This window comes from Narcine bancroftii, chromosome 12 (genome assembly GCF_036971445.1).
Source record: "Narcine bancroftii isolate sNarBan1 chromosome 12, sNarBan1.hap1, whole genome shotgun sequence".
In the NCBI taxonomy this organism is placed as follows: Eukaryota; Metazoa; Chordata; class Chondrichthyes; order Torpediniformes; family Narcinidae; genus Narcine; species Narcine bancroftii.
In genome coordinates, this window is record NC_091480.1 from 20,108,576 (window position 1) to 20,124,226 (window position 15,651).

The 15,651-nt window shown below is 39.1% G+C and overlaps 1 protein-coding gene and 1 long non-coding RNA gene across 3 annotated transcripts in view; one reads left to right on the top strand and one right to left on the bottom strand.

Moving 5' to 3' along the window:
- Window positions 1-15,651, top strand: part of xylt1 (xylosyltransferase I) — a 235,230-nt gene that overhangs the window by 192,299 nt on the left and 27,280 nt on the right. The window contains exons 6-7 of the mRNA XM_069906589.1: window positions 4,502-4,718; window positions 13,930-14,106. Of these exons, the coding sequence (XP_069762690.1) occupies window positions 4,502-4,718; window positions 13,930-14,106 (394 nt within the window). The remainder of the gene's footprint in view (window positions 1-4,501; window positions 4,719-13,929; window positions 14,107-15,651) is intronic.
- Window positions 13,622-15,651, bottom strand: part of LOC138747405 (uncharacterized) — a 300,059-nt gene continuing 298,029 nt past the window's right edge. Inside the window, exon 8 of one of the 2 annotated variants that reach the window (XR_011347478.1) lies at window positions 13,622-13,964. This is a non-coding gene — a long non-coding RNA (uncharacterized lncRNA). Of the gene's footprint in view, window positions 13,965-15,069; window positions 15,512-15,651 lie in introns of those variants that run through there. The other variant, XR_011347479.1, reaches the window with a different exon arrangement.

A 15,651-nucleotide genomic window follows, 5' to 3' on the forward strand; every position in this document is an offset into this window, starting at 1 on the left:
ATGCTGTGCATCTTTTTAAATCCTTAAAATAATTTCACGTAATTCATAAATGTTGATTCAATAGTTTATTTCCAGGGTTGGCATCTTTGGAAAAAACGTTTAATTCAGGTGGTAATTTCAGAAAATCATATAATTTCTATTTCTATTTGCTCAACTTTCATTAGGCATATTTTGTGATCTTTTTGTGCGACTAGAATATTGTTCCAAGAGATGAAATTTCTCTTACTCAACATAATGACACTAGTAAAAAAAGAGAGCGAATTGACTTTGAACTAATTGTACAAGACTTCATCAAGTTTTTTGGGTTGTTTGGTTGTGACTTGATCCACAACATTTGCCTGGAGAAATACTCGGAGCAAAAATGATCATCTTCAACTAGTTTCCCTGGCCTACAACTTTTACAAAATGATCATTCAAGTCATTTTGTATATGCTAAGAATTGTCCACAACTGTTATAAGTGAAATGAGTTTTGATTATAGCAATGCAAAAAAAATGAACAGGCTGCCCTTGGGAGATTTATAACCCAAGCGAATCAGTCCCACCTTTGGAAATATTTATCAAAGGTCATGGTTGTAAATCTCCATCATGTTTAAATACAGTCATGTAGTCACACTAAGAATTCTGAGCAGAGCCATACAGTGGAAATAAAATCAGGATGTTAATACTGCAGAAAAGAACTCTTCCTTTTCAACTCTATGGAAACTGAGTTTACCTTAACATATCAATGGGAAAGAGTAGTGAGTGAACCCTTAAAGCTTCATTGAATTCTCATTATTCATCTCACTAATCAGAATGAGAATTTGTTCTCCCTCTATTTGAACTTGGTCTGTAGGAAAGAATGTGGTGGAGAAGTGCCAATTACTTAAGTGAAAAGGACTTGTTAAAACACTCAGGTTGGCTTTCTGCAAATCAATTGCCACCTCAATGAGATTTTAAATGGATAGTTCTGTTGAACTCATCTCCCAGTTGCCAAACTGTTGAATTGACCTCACGGATAGAAGGTTGTGACCAGAAGCAGTGCAAAGGGGCACCACGATGCAAGCAATCCGTTGATGTTTGTATATAAGATTCTGTGCTTAATTGAATTTCCATGGGTTTTCTGGAATTCAGCACACTCTGCAGTCCATGGCTGAAACTGTTTTTGGATGTGGCAGGAAGAGTCACTTGACCCTTTCGAACTTCCATGTAAAATGGGGTTAACCAGCCAGCTTGCCCAGTTAACACCCCAGTTATGCGGCAGTTTGAAAGGGTCTGACCCAGTCAACCCCGTCAGAAATCAACCAGGTCATTGACCTACCTCAGAAGTAGTCAGGGAACCCAGTTAATCTTACCTAGGTTGCGTCCATGAGCAATTTGAACAGGGAAATGGCCGAGCCACTTATTCCGGTGACATCATTGCTTGCGTGTGTGCTGAACAGCATCTGAACATCCGGCAGTACTTCCAGTGAGTGCGTGACAAGTCATTGCGGGGGGGTGGGGGTGGGATCCCCCTGCAATTTGAAAAGTTCTTCCAGCACCTTTGCCCCAGTAATCGCACCCGGGTCCCAGGAGCGCTACCCAGCTGTCATGGTGTCACACAGCATGGAAGTAGGTCATTTGGCCCATGCCATTAAGCACTCAGTTGCACAAATCCCATTTTAATCTCCACACATTCCCTTCATATCTCCCAGATTCTAGCACCCACTGGCTCATTGTGGACAATTTACAGTGGCCAATTAACCTACCAATTGGAGACATCTTTGGAATATGGGAGGAAACTGAAGCACTCCAAAACCCACATAGTCTCAGGGAGAACGTGTAAATTTCACCGTCAGAATGGCATCGCTTTTACTAGCTGCATCACTGAGCCGTGGCACCTTGGAGGGTCTCGCTGTACTTGGTTCAGTTGCTCAAATGAGACTGGGATTTCTAATTGTGGCGGGCTTCCCCAAAGACCTCCTCTACGGTGCCCTTAACTCAAATTGGAATTGGCTTGGCACCAATCCAGCATTTACCACTCTAGCTCTGCAAATGGAATCCACTGTGTTGGTTGTGCTGGAGTGTGTGACAGTCTTGCAAAAAGATTCTGTTGTCCTCCTCCTGGCTATCTTTTAGGAAAGGAGAAATGCACAATAGTGTATTATGAAAGGGAAACCGGGCAAGGTAAGAATGGCTCTGAAAGGCTCCACAGGAAAGTGAGCTGACTGAATATGCATGTCCCTTTGAACAAACAGACTTATTTCAGATAAAGGGTGGCCATCTCCAGTTACCAGCATTCCTGGAGAACTGATCAAGTGAGAGCATTTTTTAAAAAAAAAATATTTGTAACACAGCAGAGGGTCATCCCAGCCATTTAAACCCGTGCCACCCAATTACACCCAATTAACCAACAACCCCATATGTTTGGAGCACCTGGGGAAAACACATGCAGGTTATGGGGAGAACTACTGAGCTCCAGATTTGAACCTGGATTGCTGGTACCGTAATAGCGTCTCACTAACCTCTATGCTAACCTGCCGTGCAACACATTGACTTCCACCTTAATGGTCAATGATACAATAACCCAGTGATTCTTTTTACTTCTGACCAGTCACCTGCTGATTATAATGCTAAACTCACATGAAAATTGCCCCTCCCTGCACCAGATGCATTAAGGCATCCATTCAGTGCTGCTTGTAACAGGTCAGTGCTGATCACATCAAAAAAAGCAACACCGATAAACCTAAGAGGTACAACAAAAACCAGTGGACTCTCTAACAAATCTGAGGTCACATTGTGCTAAATTTAGCTCAGCATCAAATTTCTAAAATCACTTCCAAGGCTCAGACTCAGTCACCAAAGCTTGTTGAGGAAGGTGCTACTGCTCACATTGGTGCAGCTCATAATCTCTGCAGTGAGGCAGAGAGGGTATAGGACGAGTCCATTCTGCCCAGGTGCCGGAGCCTGCGTTACCTCTTCCAGCTGCATACCACCCCCATCACTACCACTTACCCCAGCTCAGCAAGATCATTTTAAAATTGTTCTTTCAACTATTTGTTCTATTCTCTTTTGGCCAATGCTCCAGTCTGTCTCAAACAGCACTTGTGGTAGAAAAACCATTGTATAATGGGACTGTTCAAACCAATCTTTCTTTCGGCAGTCATATATTGACCAAAATTCAGTCTTACTTTCACTGGAGTAAAACTCGAAAGACTGCAGTGATAGAACCAAAAACACAATGCTGGAGAAACTCAGCAAGTTTTACTTTATGTAGCAGCGATAAAGATACATAACCAATGTTATGTATTAACCAGGGATTCAATTGATGAAGGGCTGAAGCCTGAAACGTTGGTAATGCATCTTTACCTTTGCAATATAAAAAACTCAGTTTGACCTGCTGAATTTCTCCAGCATTGTGGTTTTACATTCACTGGAATCTGTTTCAATCCACAATTCTCAAGACAAAAAATATCTGCTTGATGCACTTGGAGAAACGGTTGCCTAGTAGAAGATCTGTCACAAAGAAAATGTTGGGACACCAACGTGACGAGAGTTTGTAACGTACAGTCATCTTACTCCAAGGGTAGTGGGATATGAGAAATCCATTCCAGAAGTTGTAGAGAAAGTGCTTTGAAACTGAATACAATCATTGTCTTGTAACTTGCAGCAAAAGCTTAAACACCCCAAAGACTACCCATCAATTTTAACAATATTTTGTACAGCCTGCATTAAAAACAAATGACATAATCTGACAGCATTATAAAACACACGGTACAGTAATCTGTGAAGATTAAATTTTGCAACTTGTTCTAATTATTATGCATTGCCAGTCATGGTTCATTGTACGGAAGGAACTGAGCACTGCAGATATTTTGATGTGTTTAATGAAGGAGATGAATGACCCTTATTCTTGTTTTCATTAAAAATTTGTTCAGAATAGAATCGTTAAAATAGTAATCTGCTTCCGTTGCTGATGTCATGATATGTGAAAGCAGAACCCCCTTGTTTTATCTGGTCACCAATCCCAGTTTTAGCAAGGCTTCTGTTTATCACTGTACGCAGAATTGCTTGAGAAGCTCAGCAGGTCACACAACATCCTGGGAAATAAAAGCCAGTCAATATTTCAGGTCGAGAGCCTTTCTCAAGAATATTGACTCATTGATTGAATGGCAGCATTGTGTAAGGGCAGAGATTATTCACTGATCCCAGGTTGAAAATGAGAGAGAAAGCAACTCTCCCGCATAAGTGTATTGGTATCAGGAAGGTAAACAAAAAAAGCTTGCAGATGCTGGGGCTGTAGAAACTCAGCTACATAAGCAGAATCCATAGAAAGTGAAAGGCAAGGGCTGAGGATTGAAACGCTGACAACCTTTTGCTTCCCGTGGATGCTACTGCACGACCTTCTGAGTTTCTCCAGAATTTTTGTGAATTGTACTGGACCCTCGCATCTACTTGTTTCCCTTCCGTTTATTGCTCTCTTCCCATTTGTGCTCTCTGAACTTTTCCTCTCTTAATTCCGCCCATTTTCTCTCCTATGCTCAGGTTTATAAGAAAGCAGGGATTGGACAGGATTTTCTTTGAATGTGACACACACATGTGGCGCCTCGGAGACAGGAAAATCCCAGAAGGCATCACTGTAGATGGTGGCTCAGACTGGTTCCTCCTCAATCGGAAATTTGTGGAATACGTTAACTATTCAGAAGATGAACTGGTGACACACATGAAGAGGTTTTATGCCTACACCCTGCTACCAGCTGAGGTATGCCACAGCAGCAAAACTGCTTGATCTTATGTCTATTATTTAATCGTCTCTCCCTGCTCACTGACTTGACTTAACCTGAAGCAGTGAGGTATATTGATTTAAAAGCAACAATTACAGTCCACTACAGTTTTAATCACCAGCCACTTAAAATAATTCAGTGGGCATCTTGCATGCTCAGGAAGAAGTCGTGGACAGTGTTTGCATTGGCATTTTGAAAGCCCATGATGCTGTTGTTTGCAATGGTAGTTGACCTCATGACTTGCAGATAGCTGGCATACTCTGAGAGAGTACCTGAATCTATTCAAAATGGGCAGTCCAGCACCTTAAGTAAATCACAAAACTCTGCAGACACTGTGATTGAAATAAAAGCACAACGCTGGAGAAACTCAGCGAGTCAAACAGTGTATTTTATATGACAAAGGTAAAGATACATAATCAATGTTTAGGGCTTGAGCCCTTCATCAAAGTATGAACAAAATATGATTGGATGTAAGGGAATGTCCAAGGTATTGTTTGACGTGGGCATCTTGTAGAAGGACATCTGCAGAAATGCCACCATAATCCTGTCACGAAAAGTAGAGAAAGTTATATCAGGGCTAAGGATAAAATTCTCTGCGTTTTTGAAAAAAGGAAGAGCATACAATTTAGACAAATTTAAATGTCAGAGCTATGTTGCACACAAGTTACACCCATATTTCATTCTTAACTTGAAGGGCTCAAGCACAAAACATTGGTTCAGTATCTTTATCTTTGCTAAATAAAGTACACTGTTTGACCTGCTAAGTTTCTCCAGCCTTGTGTTTTTAGCCTAACCCTTTAGCCCTTTCAATTTCATTCCTGACCATTTCAGGCCTAACTACTGTGAGAGTCTCTGCATTTTTAAAAATGGCATAATTTTACATTTCCATTATTGATTTTTGATGAAGAGTGGAGAAATTTTTAAATATATCTTGCAACGTTGCTTACATTACTGCATGATGTAACTGTTGACTGGTAGCAACGTCCCAAAAATATATTTGCATTCCAACTTTCTCTCAGGGTCCTGTCTTTCAAATCCTTGGCCAAGATGTTGTAATAATATTAAGTATTTATGTTCCCCGAGTGGAATCTCATAATGCAACAGTTGTAGCAGCAGCTACACTCCTCCGGCAATAACACACACAACCAGACGGGTTGAGCTCAGTGAGCAGACTGGTTTATTGCAGGCTGCTGGGCTGCACTTATACTCCCAGCCCGGACCTGGCTGAGAACCGCGCTGGAGGGCACTGACGTCACCCGGGCATCATGTGGTCCCCCAGCTTGGGTTTCTGAGCTCCGTGCTGGAAGGAAGGGAAACCCCCATCGGCGCCATTTTGGCCGGCTGCCCTGCCGCGTGGCTTACAAGCGGGGCCGGTTCGCCTGCCTCGTGGTGAGCCGCCACACAGTAATATTTCTTAAGTTCAGGATGAGATACCAGGTTTGTGTCATCAGTGAATGTGTATCCAGTGAACATGTCAGTTACCAAGGGCAGTGTGTTGCAGTAATTGAACCTTACAAATGATGGGGTGAAATTGAGCAAGACTTCCAGAAATGGATTTCACTTCCATGTGCAATAAATTCTGGGGTTTTCAACTTTCATTACTGATCTTGGATTTCAAGTCAAATAACTCAGTAAGATTAGAGGAAGTACATTTGTGAAACATATTACCACATTCTGCAGTCATAATTATCCAAATGTACATACTCAGAATAAGGGAAAGTTTATCTTTAATCTGGAGTGGAAATGTATAGCTAAGCACTTGCATTTTCTAGATCCTATTTTTGTAATTCATGCAATAAAAGCAAAAATGTAAATTCCTTGATTCATCTAAATTTTTATATTCTCTTTAAGAGGCCCATATTGATCTAATAATGTGTACAACAGCTCTAACATTTAAATTTGTCTAAATTGTATGTTCTTCCTTTTGTTATGCAAAGATATTTATCCTTAGCCTGATATAACTCTCACGTTCAGGGCTTTCTCTATGTTTATGAGCCAGAACAATGGTGGTACCCTTTGCAGATCTCCTTCTATAAGATGCCCACATCAAATAATAGTGTAGATATTCCCTTACATGAAACAATGTTTCCCATACACCCAATTAAATATTAGGCAACTTAAACTTGGAAAATTCTCCTTCAAGTTTAAATGCCTACAAACACCCACATGGAGCATTTTCACATCCTGCGATTCCTCTAAGATATCCAGGTGTTGGCTTCCAAGTTGGACAGAGACTTGATGGTACAAATATATGGTAGCAACCTCAGGACAGGGCAGAAACTTGGTCTCAAGGTAGAAAGAGACAGAGATCAGGAAGAAGTGGTGTGAAAATCCTCTGTGGTGGAAAAAGGCCAAGGCGAGGGGATTACTGATCGGAAGGGACAAAGCCCCAGCCAGTACAGAGATTGGGCCAACAAGTAATTGATGGACAAGCGCAAAAACCAGGGGAAAAAAGTGAGGTTTGGCCCAAGGGATGAGTGTGCATGGGCCAAAACAGGGGAAGAAATGGTATGAAGAGCCCTAGCCCGAGGAGAGAATGGTGGACAAAGGACTAGCTGGGGGAAGAAATGTACTGTACAAAAGCCTGGCCCTGGGAAGAAATTGTGCAGCATTGAAGCAGACCCCTTATGCGACAAGTTGCCACATGAGAAGTTGTTGCACAAAATAAAGAACCCAAGGTATTGCAGGAAGTGTTAACATGGATTGAAAACTGGCCATCACAGACAAAACAGAGAGTTAAAATGAATGGGTTCTTTTAACTAAGAGTACCCCAAGGGTCAGTTCTTGACCCTCATTATTTATTATCTACTTTCATGACCTGGAGTGGGAAAATAAAATGGAAGATTTCCAAGTTTCCCAATGATAAGAAAATAGGTAGAAGGTCGCATTGTGATACTGCATTAGAATATAATAGAAACACTCCATTCTGGTAACTATGTGCTGAGCCTCCGTGGCCCATCTAATATTTTATAAAGTTATACCATAATCTCATATACTGTACCCTGGCCTAATGAAAACCATATACCTTTTTCATGACCTTATTTACCTGTACCCTTGTTCCTCAAAGCTCTCCAGAGCACTACCATTGTTAGTGCATTACATTGCACATACAGAATTAAATTCCATCTGCCGTAGTCCTACCAATTTTACCAACTGATGAAAGATCCTGTAGCTTCTCATTATCAGTACCGTCAATTTCCATATCACCTGTGAATTTACTAATCATGCTCCCTTCATTCACCTCCAAATTGGTTACGTTCATCAGTCATTCTGCACCTTTCTTTGGCTATGGTGTACTTAGGACTCTGCTCAAAGTTTATGGGCCCCCTTCCCTGTGAAGCAGTCAAGTTGAGTTGGTTTCTTCCGTTCTTCTCTTCTATCAACTGCATAAAAAACAAAAATTATGATTTCAAGCTGTTGGCCCCCTTAAATGTGATGTGGCCCACTGAGTGGGGTTGGGGATTGGGGTGAGAGATGCTGTATGCCTCCTGCCCCCCCATTGAGAATGGATGATGTATATAATAACCAGGAAGGATCCCAGCACTAATCCCTGATAGAGCACTGCTCATGTCCTAATCACAAAAATAGCACACCACCATTATCCTTGGCTCCAATTACCAAGCCAGTTGCCTTAGGACCCCTGAGTTATTTTTTTATGTGGAACCTTACCAAAGGCCTCACTGAAGCCCGTATAGACACCGAAAGGCTGGTGGAACTCATCAATCCCACTAACCCTCATCAATACACTTTGTTACCTCCAAAAAATTCAACAGACAGAGAATGAAGTGCAAAGAGTGAGTAAACATAGGTCAGGTGGCTTGTACCACTCAGAGGCCAAGTAAGTTGGGAATTATTGCACATCTTTCTGTTTATTAGTTCGGAGAATGTTTATTCAGACAGTTCCCACTTGCATGTTTGCAATGCTGGGAGCCCCAAGAACAGTTTACAGTCAATGACAAAGCTATATTACTATTCTTTCTGCACATGACTTTAATTTTCAAATTAAACCAAGTTGTTTGAGAGGAAGGAACAAAGTATAGGAGAGGACGGGTTTTTTTCTCTCTGTTTGATGTATCCAAGGGCATGTTTTGCTACAATTTGATTTGTATACTGTTCCACAAAACTTGCTGACGGTCAGGGATTATCTGAACAACCATTTTTGTAGGATTTTAGGATTTGCTTTAAAGTAAACCAGAATTCAATCTCAGCAGATTCATGATTTGTTGGAAACACACCAGCGGCCAGGCAGCATCTTTCAAAATAGATAGTAATATGGGAAAGATAAATAAACACATTATGCAGAAAAAAGGATTAATAGTAAGTAATTGTTTTTTAATTTTTTTTAAAATTTTTCACACTATGAACCACATAAACCAAAATACACACAAGCATTTCCCTCTTGAATATATACACACTGTATATTCTCCCCTTTATTCCCCCCTCCCTCCTTCCCACCCCCCTCCAAACCCATTAAACAATGTCATCACACAATGAAAATAAACAGGAAAATCGTGTCGTCTACTTTTACACACTGGGTCAGTTCATTTCGTCTTCTTCTCATTCTATCATTTTAGGGGGTGGAGGTCCGCAGTAGGCCCTCTCTGTTGTGTTCCATGTACGGTTCCCAAATTTGTTCCAATAATGTGACTTTATTTTTTAAATTAAGTCATTTTTTCCAATGGAAAAAATAGTACATTTCCATGTACCATTGCTGTTCTCTCAGGCTCTCTTCTGATTTCCAAGTTGACATTGTACATTTTTTTTGCCACTGCTGAGGCTATCATAATAAATCTTTATTGTGCTTCATCCAGTTTGAGGCCTAATTCTTTACTTCTTATATTACTTAGAAGAAAGATCTCTGGATTTTTTGGTATGTTGCTTTTTGTGATTTTATTTAATACCGATTTAGATCTTCCCAAAACTTTTCCACTTTCTCACATGCCCAAATTGCATGTACTGTTGTTCCTGTTTCCTTCTTACAGCGAAAACATCTATCTGATACTGTTGGGTCCCATTTATTTAACTTTTGGGGCGTGATATATAGCCTGTGTAACCAATTATATTGTATCATGCGTAACCTCGTGTTTATTGTATTTCTCATAGTTCCGGAGCATAGCTTTTCCCATATTTCATTTTTTATCTTTATGTTTAAATCTTTTTCCCACTTTTGTTTGGGTTTACAGCTTATTTCATCGTTCTCTTTCTCTTGCAGCTTGATGTACATGTTTGTTATAAATCTTTTAATTATCACTGTGTTGTAATCACATATTCAAAGCTGCTTCCTTCTGGTAATCTCAGTCTGCTTCCCAGTTTGTCCTTTAAGTAGGTTTTCAGTTGGTGGTATGCAAACATTATACCATGAGCTATTCCATATTTGTATTTCATTTGTTCAAATGATAATAAATTATTTCCCAAAAAACAATTTTCTATTCTTTTAATCCCTTTTCTCTCCCATTCTCTAAAAGAAAGGTTATCTATTGTGAAAGGGATTAGTTGATTTTGCGTCAATAATAATTTTGGTAGTTGGTAATTTGTTTTTTTCCTTTCTACGTGAATCTTCTTCCAAATGTTGAGCAGATAGTGCAGTACTGGTGATCTTCTATATTGCACTAGCTTTTCATCCCACTTATAAAGTATATGTTCTGGTACCTTCTCCCCTATTTTATCTAGCTCTATCCTCGTCCAATCTGGTTTTTCCCTTGTTTGATAAAAATCTGATAGATATCTTAATTGTGCTGCTCTATAATAATTCTTAAAGTTTGGTAGCTGCAAACCATCTTGTTTGTACAATTCTGTTAATTTATCTAGCGGTATCCTCGGTTTCCCCCCTTTCCATAAGAATTTCCTTATTATTTTCTTTAGCTCATTGAAGAATTTCTCTGTTAAGGGAATTGGTAACGATTGAAATAGGTATTCATTTTAATGCAATTTACCCTTCCTATCAGTGTTAGTGGTAAATCTTTCCAATGTTCTAAGTCATCTTGTAATTTCTTCATTCATGGCTGATAATTTAATTTGTATAGATGGCCTAGATTATTATCTAGTCTAATACCTAGGTATCAGATTGCTTGTGTTTGCCATTTAAATGGTTATTCTTTTTAAAACTTTGTGAAATCTGCATTATTCATTGGCATTGCTTCACTTTGTACCCCAATATTTCTCCATATTCCTTCAATTTTTTAATGTAGTTCTTTTATTGATAATTCTGGTTTTGTTAAGTATACTGTGATGTCATCTGCAAATAGACCGATTTTATATTCCTTCTCTTTTATTTTTATCCCTTTTATTTTCTATTCTTATCAGTTCTGCCAATGGTTCTATTGCTAAAGCAAACAGTGAGGGAGATAGTGGACATCCCTGCCTAGTTGACCTGCTTAATTTAAATTGGTTCGATATATATCCATTTACTGTCACCTTCGCCTTTGGACCTTTATATAATGCTTTAATCCAATTAATATATTTCTCTGGTAGGTTGAACCTCTGTAATACTTTGAATAAATAATTCCATTCTACCCTGTCAAAGGTTTTCTCTGCGTTAAAGCAACAGCCACTGTTGGCGTCTTATTTCCTTGTACTGCATGTATTAAGTTAATGAACTTACAAACATTGTCCGTTGTTCTTCTTTTCTTAATAAATCCAGTTGGATCTAGTTTTACTATTTTTGGTACACAGTCGGCCAATCTGTTTGCTAATAGTTTTGCTATTATCTTATAATCTGAGTTAAGTAGAGATATTGGTCTGTACGATGCTGGTGTTAGTGGATCTTTCCCCGTCTTTGGTATTACTGTAATTATTGCTTTTTTACATGAATCTGGCATGTTTTGTGTTTCTTCTATCTGGTTCCTTACTTCCAAGAGAGGAGGAATTAGTAACTCTTTAAATGTTTTATAGAATTCTATTGGGAGTCCGTCCTCCCCAGGCGTTTTATTGTTCGGTAGCTTTTTTAATATATAATATGTAAATGGTTATATAGTTAATATATCTTGTATTTCCTCTATTTCAAATGGTTTTATCAATTTGTTTTGCTCCTATTGAATAGTTGATGTTTATTTTGAAATAATTTGCAAGCTATGATTCTCACTGGCAAGGCCTGCATTTAACTTTATCAATAACTGTCTCTGAGATGTTGATGGAGCAATTCTTTTTGATCTTTTGCAATTCTTATCATGAAGCACTTTTGGGGAGGAATTAGTTTTAGACCCAGCAACAATTAAAAACAGATATATATTTTCAAGTCAGGGTACATGATTGGGAACATGCCTGGGGAGGTTTCCCTGTGAATCTTGTGCATTTAGATTGATAGGGTTGATGAGGAGGTATGGGAGTCTTTTCTGCAAAATCCAAATGGCTTGTTCCTGTTTTAGATTAAAGATGCGCTCGTCAAATGGTGGAGTGCGCGGTGTGTGGGGGGGCACGTGGCGTGTGTGGGACACGCACGTGGGTTGGGTGTGCGCATATAGCGTGCATGTGTTTGTGTGTCAATTTCTATTTTGGATTTATAAAATGTATTTGCAATTAGTTGCACTTTTTAATAAAAAACAGGCAACCTTGAGCAGCGATGGGATTTTAGCATAAGGAAAGATGCTTCTCCAGTGAGTGCAACCAAGAGAAAGACATGATCACACACATATCAAGCTAATGATTTATATTCCCTCTTAGGTGGATGCAAGAGATCCCATGGTAATGACTTTAAAATGAGCACAAGATTTCTCCCATATCTGAAACAAAGTTTATCTCTCAGTCAACATCACTAGCTGATCATTACCTATTTTGGAAGTAGCAGCTTCCTGTGTTTAGGATGACTGCCCTATTTTCAACATTACAGCGAGGATTACACATCAAAGAAAAGGGCAGATTATTGGCTGTGAAGTGTTCTGTAGGATATTTGTGTCAGAAGAGGTACTCCACAAAGACCTTCTTTCTGGATTATAATGCTTACCTGTTGACCTCTGAGAGTTCCCCTTGTTGACCTTACAGACACAAAGACAAGTAAAACAAGTAAAACAACTGCAAACTTCCAGGTTCCAGAAATCAATACAACCCAGTGCTTGCCATCTTATTTGTTTTCCAGACATCAGAATTTCAAGTTCTCAAACTTCTTGAACATTCAAATAATTGTTGGGACATTTCAAAGTTGCACACAATCCTTTTAAATCATCCCTCACCATTAGTTCACCAATCATGAAACATATAGTCTCAAGCAACCGGAAAATTCACTTATCTGGTGTATTATCAATTCCCATCGATACCAAGGTTTCTGTATTATAAAATTTTTGAGTGTTTGTGATTCAGACAAATGTTGAAGTTTTATATTCACATTTATTGCCCTTCCATTTAATTATAAGCTAAGGTAGGTGCATTATTTTGTGCTGTACACGGTTTAATTTAATCATAGATTATAAGTGCATGAAAAGGTGTTGATATGATTTGATTCAAACAAGCAATTCTTTATGTCACCACGTTCCATTATATTCAGTAAGAATGAGATTGATCAGAAACTGGATTTGCTGCACAGTGATGTCTTTTATTTGTGATATGGAGGCGCCAACTCTCATGACAAAAATAAACTCTAGAGAGTTGTTAACTCGGCCTGTTACATCGCAGGCACCAGCCTTCACTCCATTGAGAGCATCTACACGAGGCAGTGTCTTAAAAAAGCAGCCTCTGTCCTCAAGGACCCCTACCACCCAGGCTATGCCCTCTTCACTCTGCTACCATTGAGAAATAGGTCCATGAGCCTAAAGACAAGCATTTAACAGCACAAGGACAGCTTCTTCCTCCCATCAGATTCCTGAATAATCAATGAACCAAAGACACTGTCTTACTGTTCATGCATTTTTTAATAGTAACTTTGTAAGGTAGTTATAATATGAATGTTTGCACTATATGACGCTGCCACAAAAACTCCAAATTTCATGACTTGTTCAAGACAATAAATTCTGATACTGATAGATTAATCTGGGCAAGATTTAAAACTAATTAAACCCATTCCACAAACGTGTTTGTCCATTGAAAATTAATGTTGTCTTCTTCACCCCTTTACTTTTAAACCAGAAAATTTAAAATAAAAAATGTTCAATGTTTTTTTTGTCAGTCTTAACACTTTATTCCCTCAGATTGTGGCCTCAGTTAGGTATTTTCGTGCAGCTGAGTTTCTAAAGCTGATGTCTGAATGCTTTTCTGATCCAGTCCTTCTTCCACACGGTTCTGGAGAACAGTCATCTCTGCAACACAATGGTGGACAACAATTTGCGCATTACCAACTGGAATCGGAAGCTGGGTTGTAAGTGCCAGTACAAGCACATCGTAGACTGGTGTGGCTGCTCTCCCAATGACTTCAAACCTCAAGATTTCCATCGTTTCCAGGTAAACACGTTGACCATTTTCTAGAACAAGAACTTGGTATCAAATATCTTGGGGGCTATTGCAGCATACTCTCAGATCAAGTTCAAATGTGATTGTGGTTAGGGCCATTTTATTTAATTTGGTCAATAGTGTTAGGTCTGCTTTGTTCATGAATGAGTGAGACAAACACCAGACTGAGTCGAAATCAGGGTTCTTTGTTCTTTATTACCGGATTGTAACACTTGCGACTAACAATGTTAGTCGGAGAATGCATTCTGCCGTTATCAGCAAAATGGTGATTTTTTATACCCTTGGATACGTGCTTAGAACATCATCATATCATTACTTGTCCAATGACTAAAACTGTTGCTATCCTTTCCCTGCTAGCTTCCTGCCTCTCAATCCATCAATGTCTCTCTTATCTTGTAAGTACAAGGATGCATTCACATCTTGTTACAGCCCTGTACAGGGTAACTCCTTACACATTCCCATCTCATGATGTTTTACCTTACAATAGGTGCCTGATTGAAAAATGCATTTGGGAACTGGAAAGCATTTGGAAGCAGTTCCATGTTTGGAGTATGCAAAGAAAGGAAGATTGATTTGATCTTTGGTCAAAAAACAGATTTTAAACAGAAGTGAATCAAGGCAGCAATATCACTTATTGCATGTGTCTCTAATCTCCTTCATAATGCTATACTCATAACCACCATTGTTTGGAAGATCTAAAAGCTAATTTCTCTGATTAGAACATGACATATCTGCCTTAGTCTTAGAGCTAATATTTTTAGCTCACCCTGTACAGATTCCACATCATCTGAGCTAATATCCTACATTATTCTGTGATTTTTTTTTTCGCTTTAACCAGCAACACTGCCCACCTCCTCTGCCCTTCCACTCATGCCATTGGGAAAAATGATCCATCCATTCCTGAAATGGTGTGCTCCCTATAAAACTGGACAACAATTTTTTTTTCCCCAAAAGGTTTGCTTCCTGAAATAAAATTGGGGATTATGATAGACAACTTCAAGCTGAACACAAAGGTAATTTCAGATTTGCGGTATCACACGGGAAGTTGGAGAAACATTAACTTTTATTAAATTTAGCATGTTTAATCGCATAATGATGCTGACATATTGCGTTTGTTCAAAGATGTTTTACCACTGATTTTCACTTCGACTCAGCATCTGATACCTCTAGTGTCAGTGTCCAAACAATAGGTGGCCAGCATTGATGGATTCCATTTGCCTTAATGCCGCTTTTCCATGGTCGCAATGTCCTGGTGAAACCTTTCACCATGTTGGGCACTTACTGCACCAAGATCAGAAGTTTAAGTGCGAATGCAGAGAATGAATTTTCAGTTACATGGCACTTCATGGTTTTGGATGCTTGAAGCATGTTGACAATCAGCTGGATGTAGTTATATCTAAAATAGAGTATGTGATAGGAATATTGTGAGATGATTTTTGTGATCAGCAGTCCAAAAATAAATAAAATGCATCCAAAACTGTTCAGGAAGCAAAATCTTCGTTGTCCAGTGTAATCAATTTTATTTTATCTATTTTC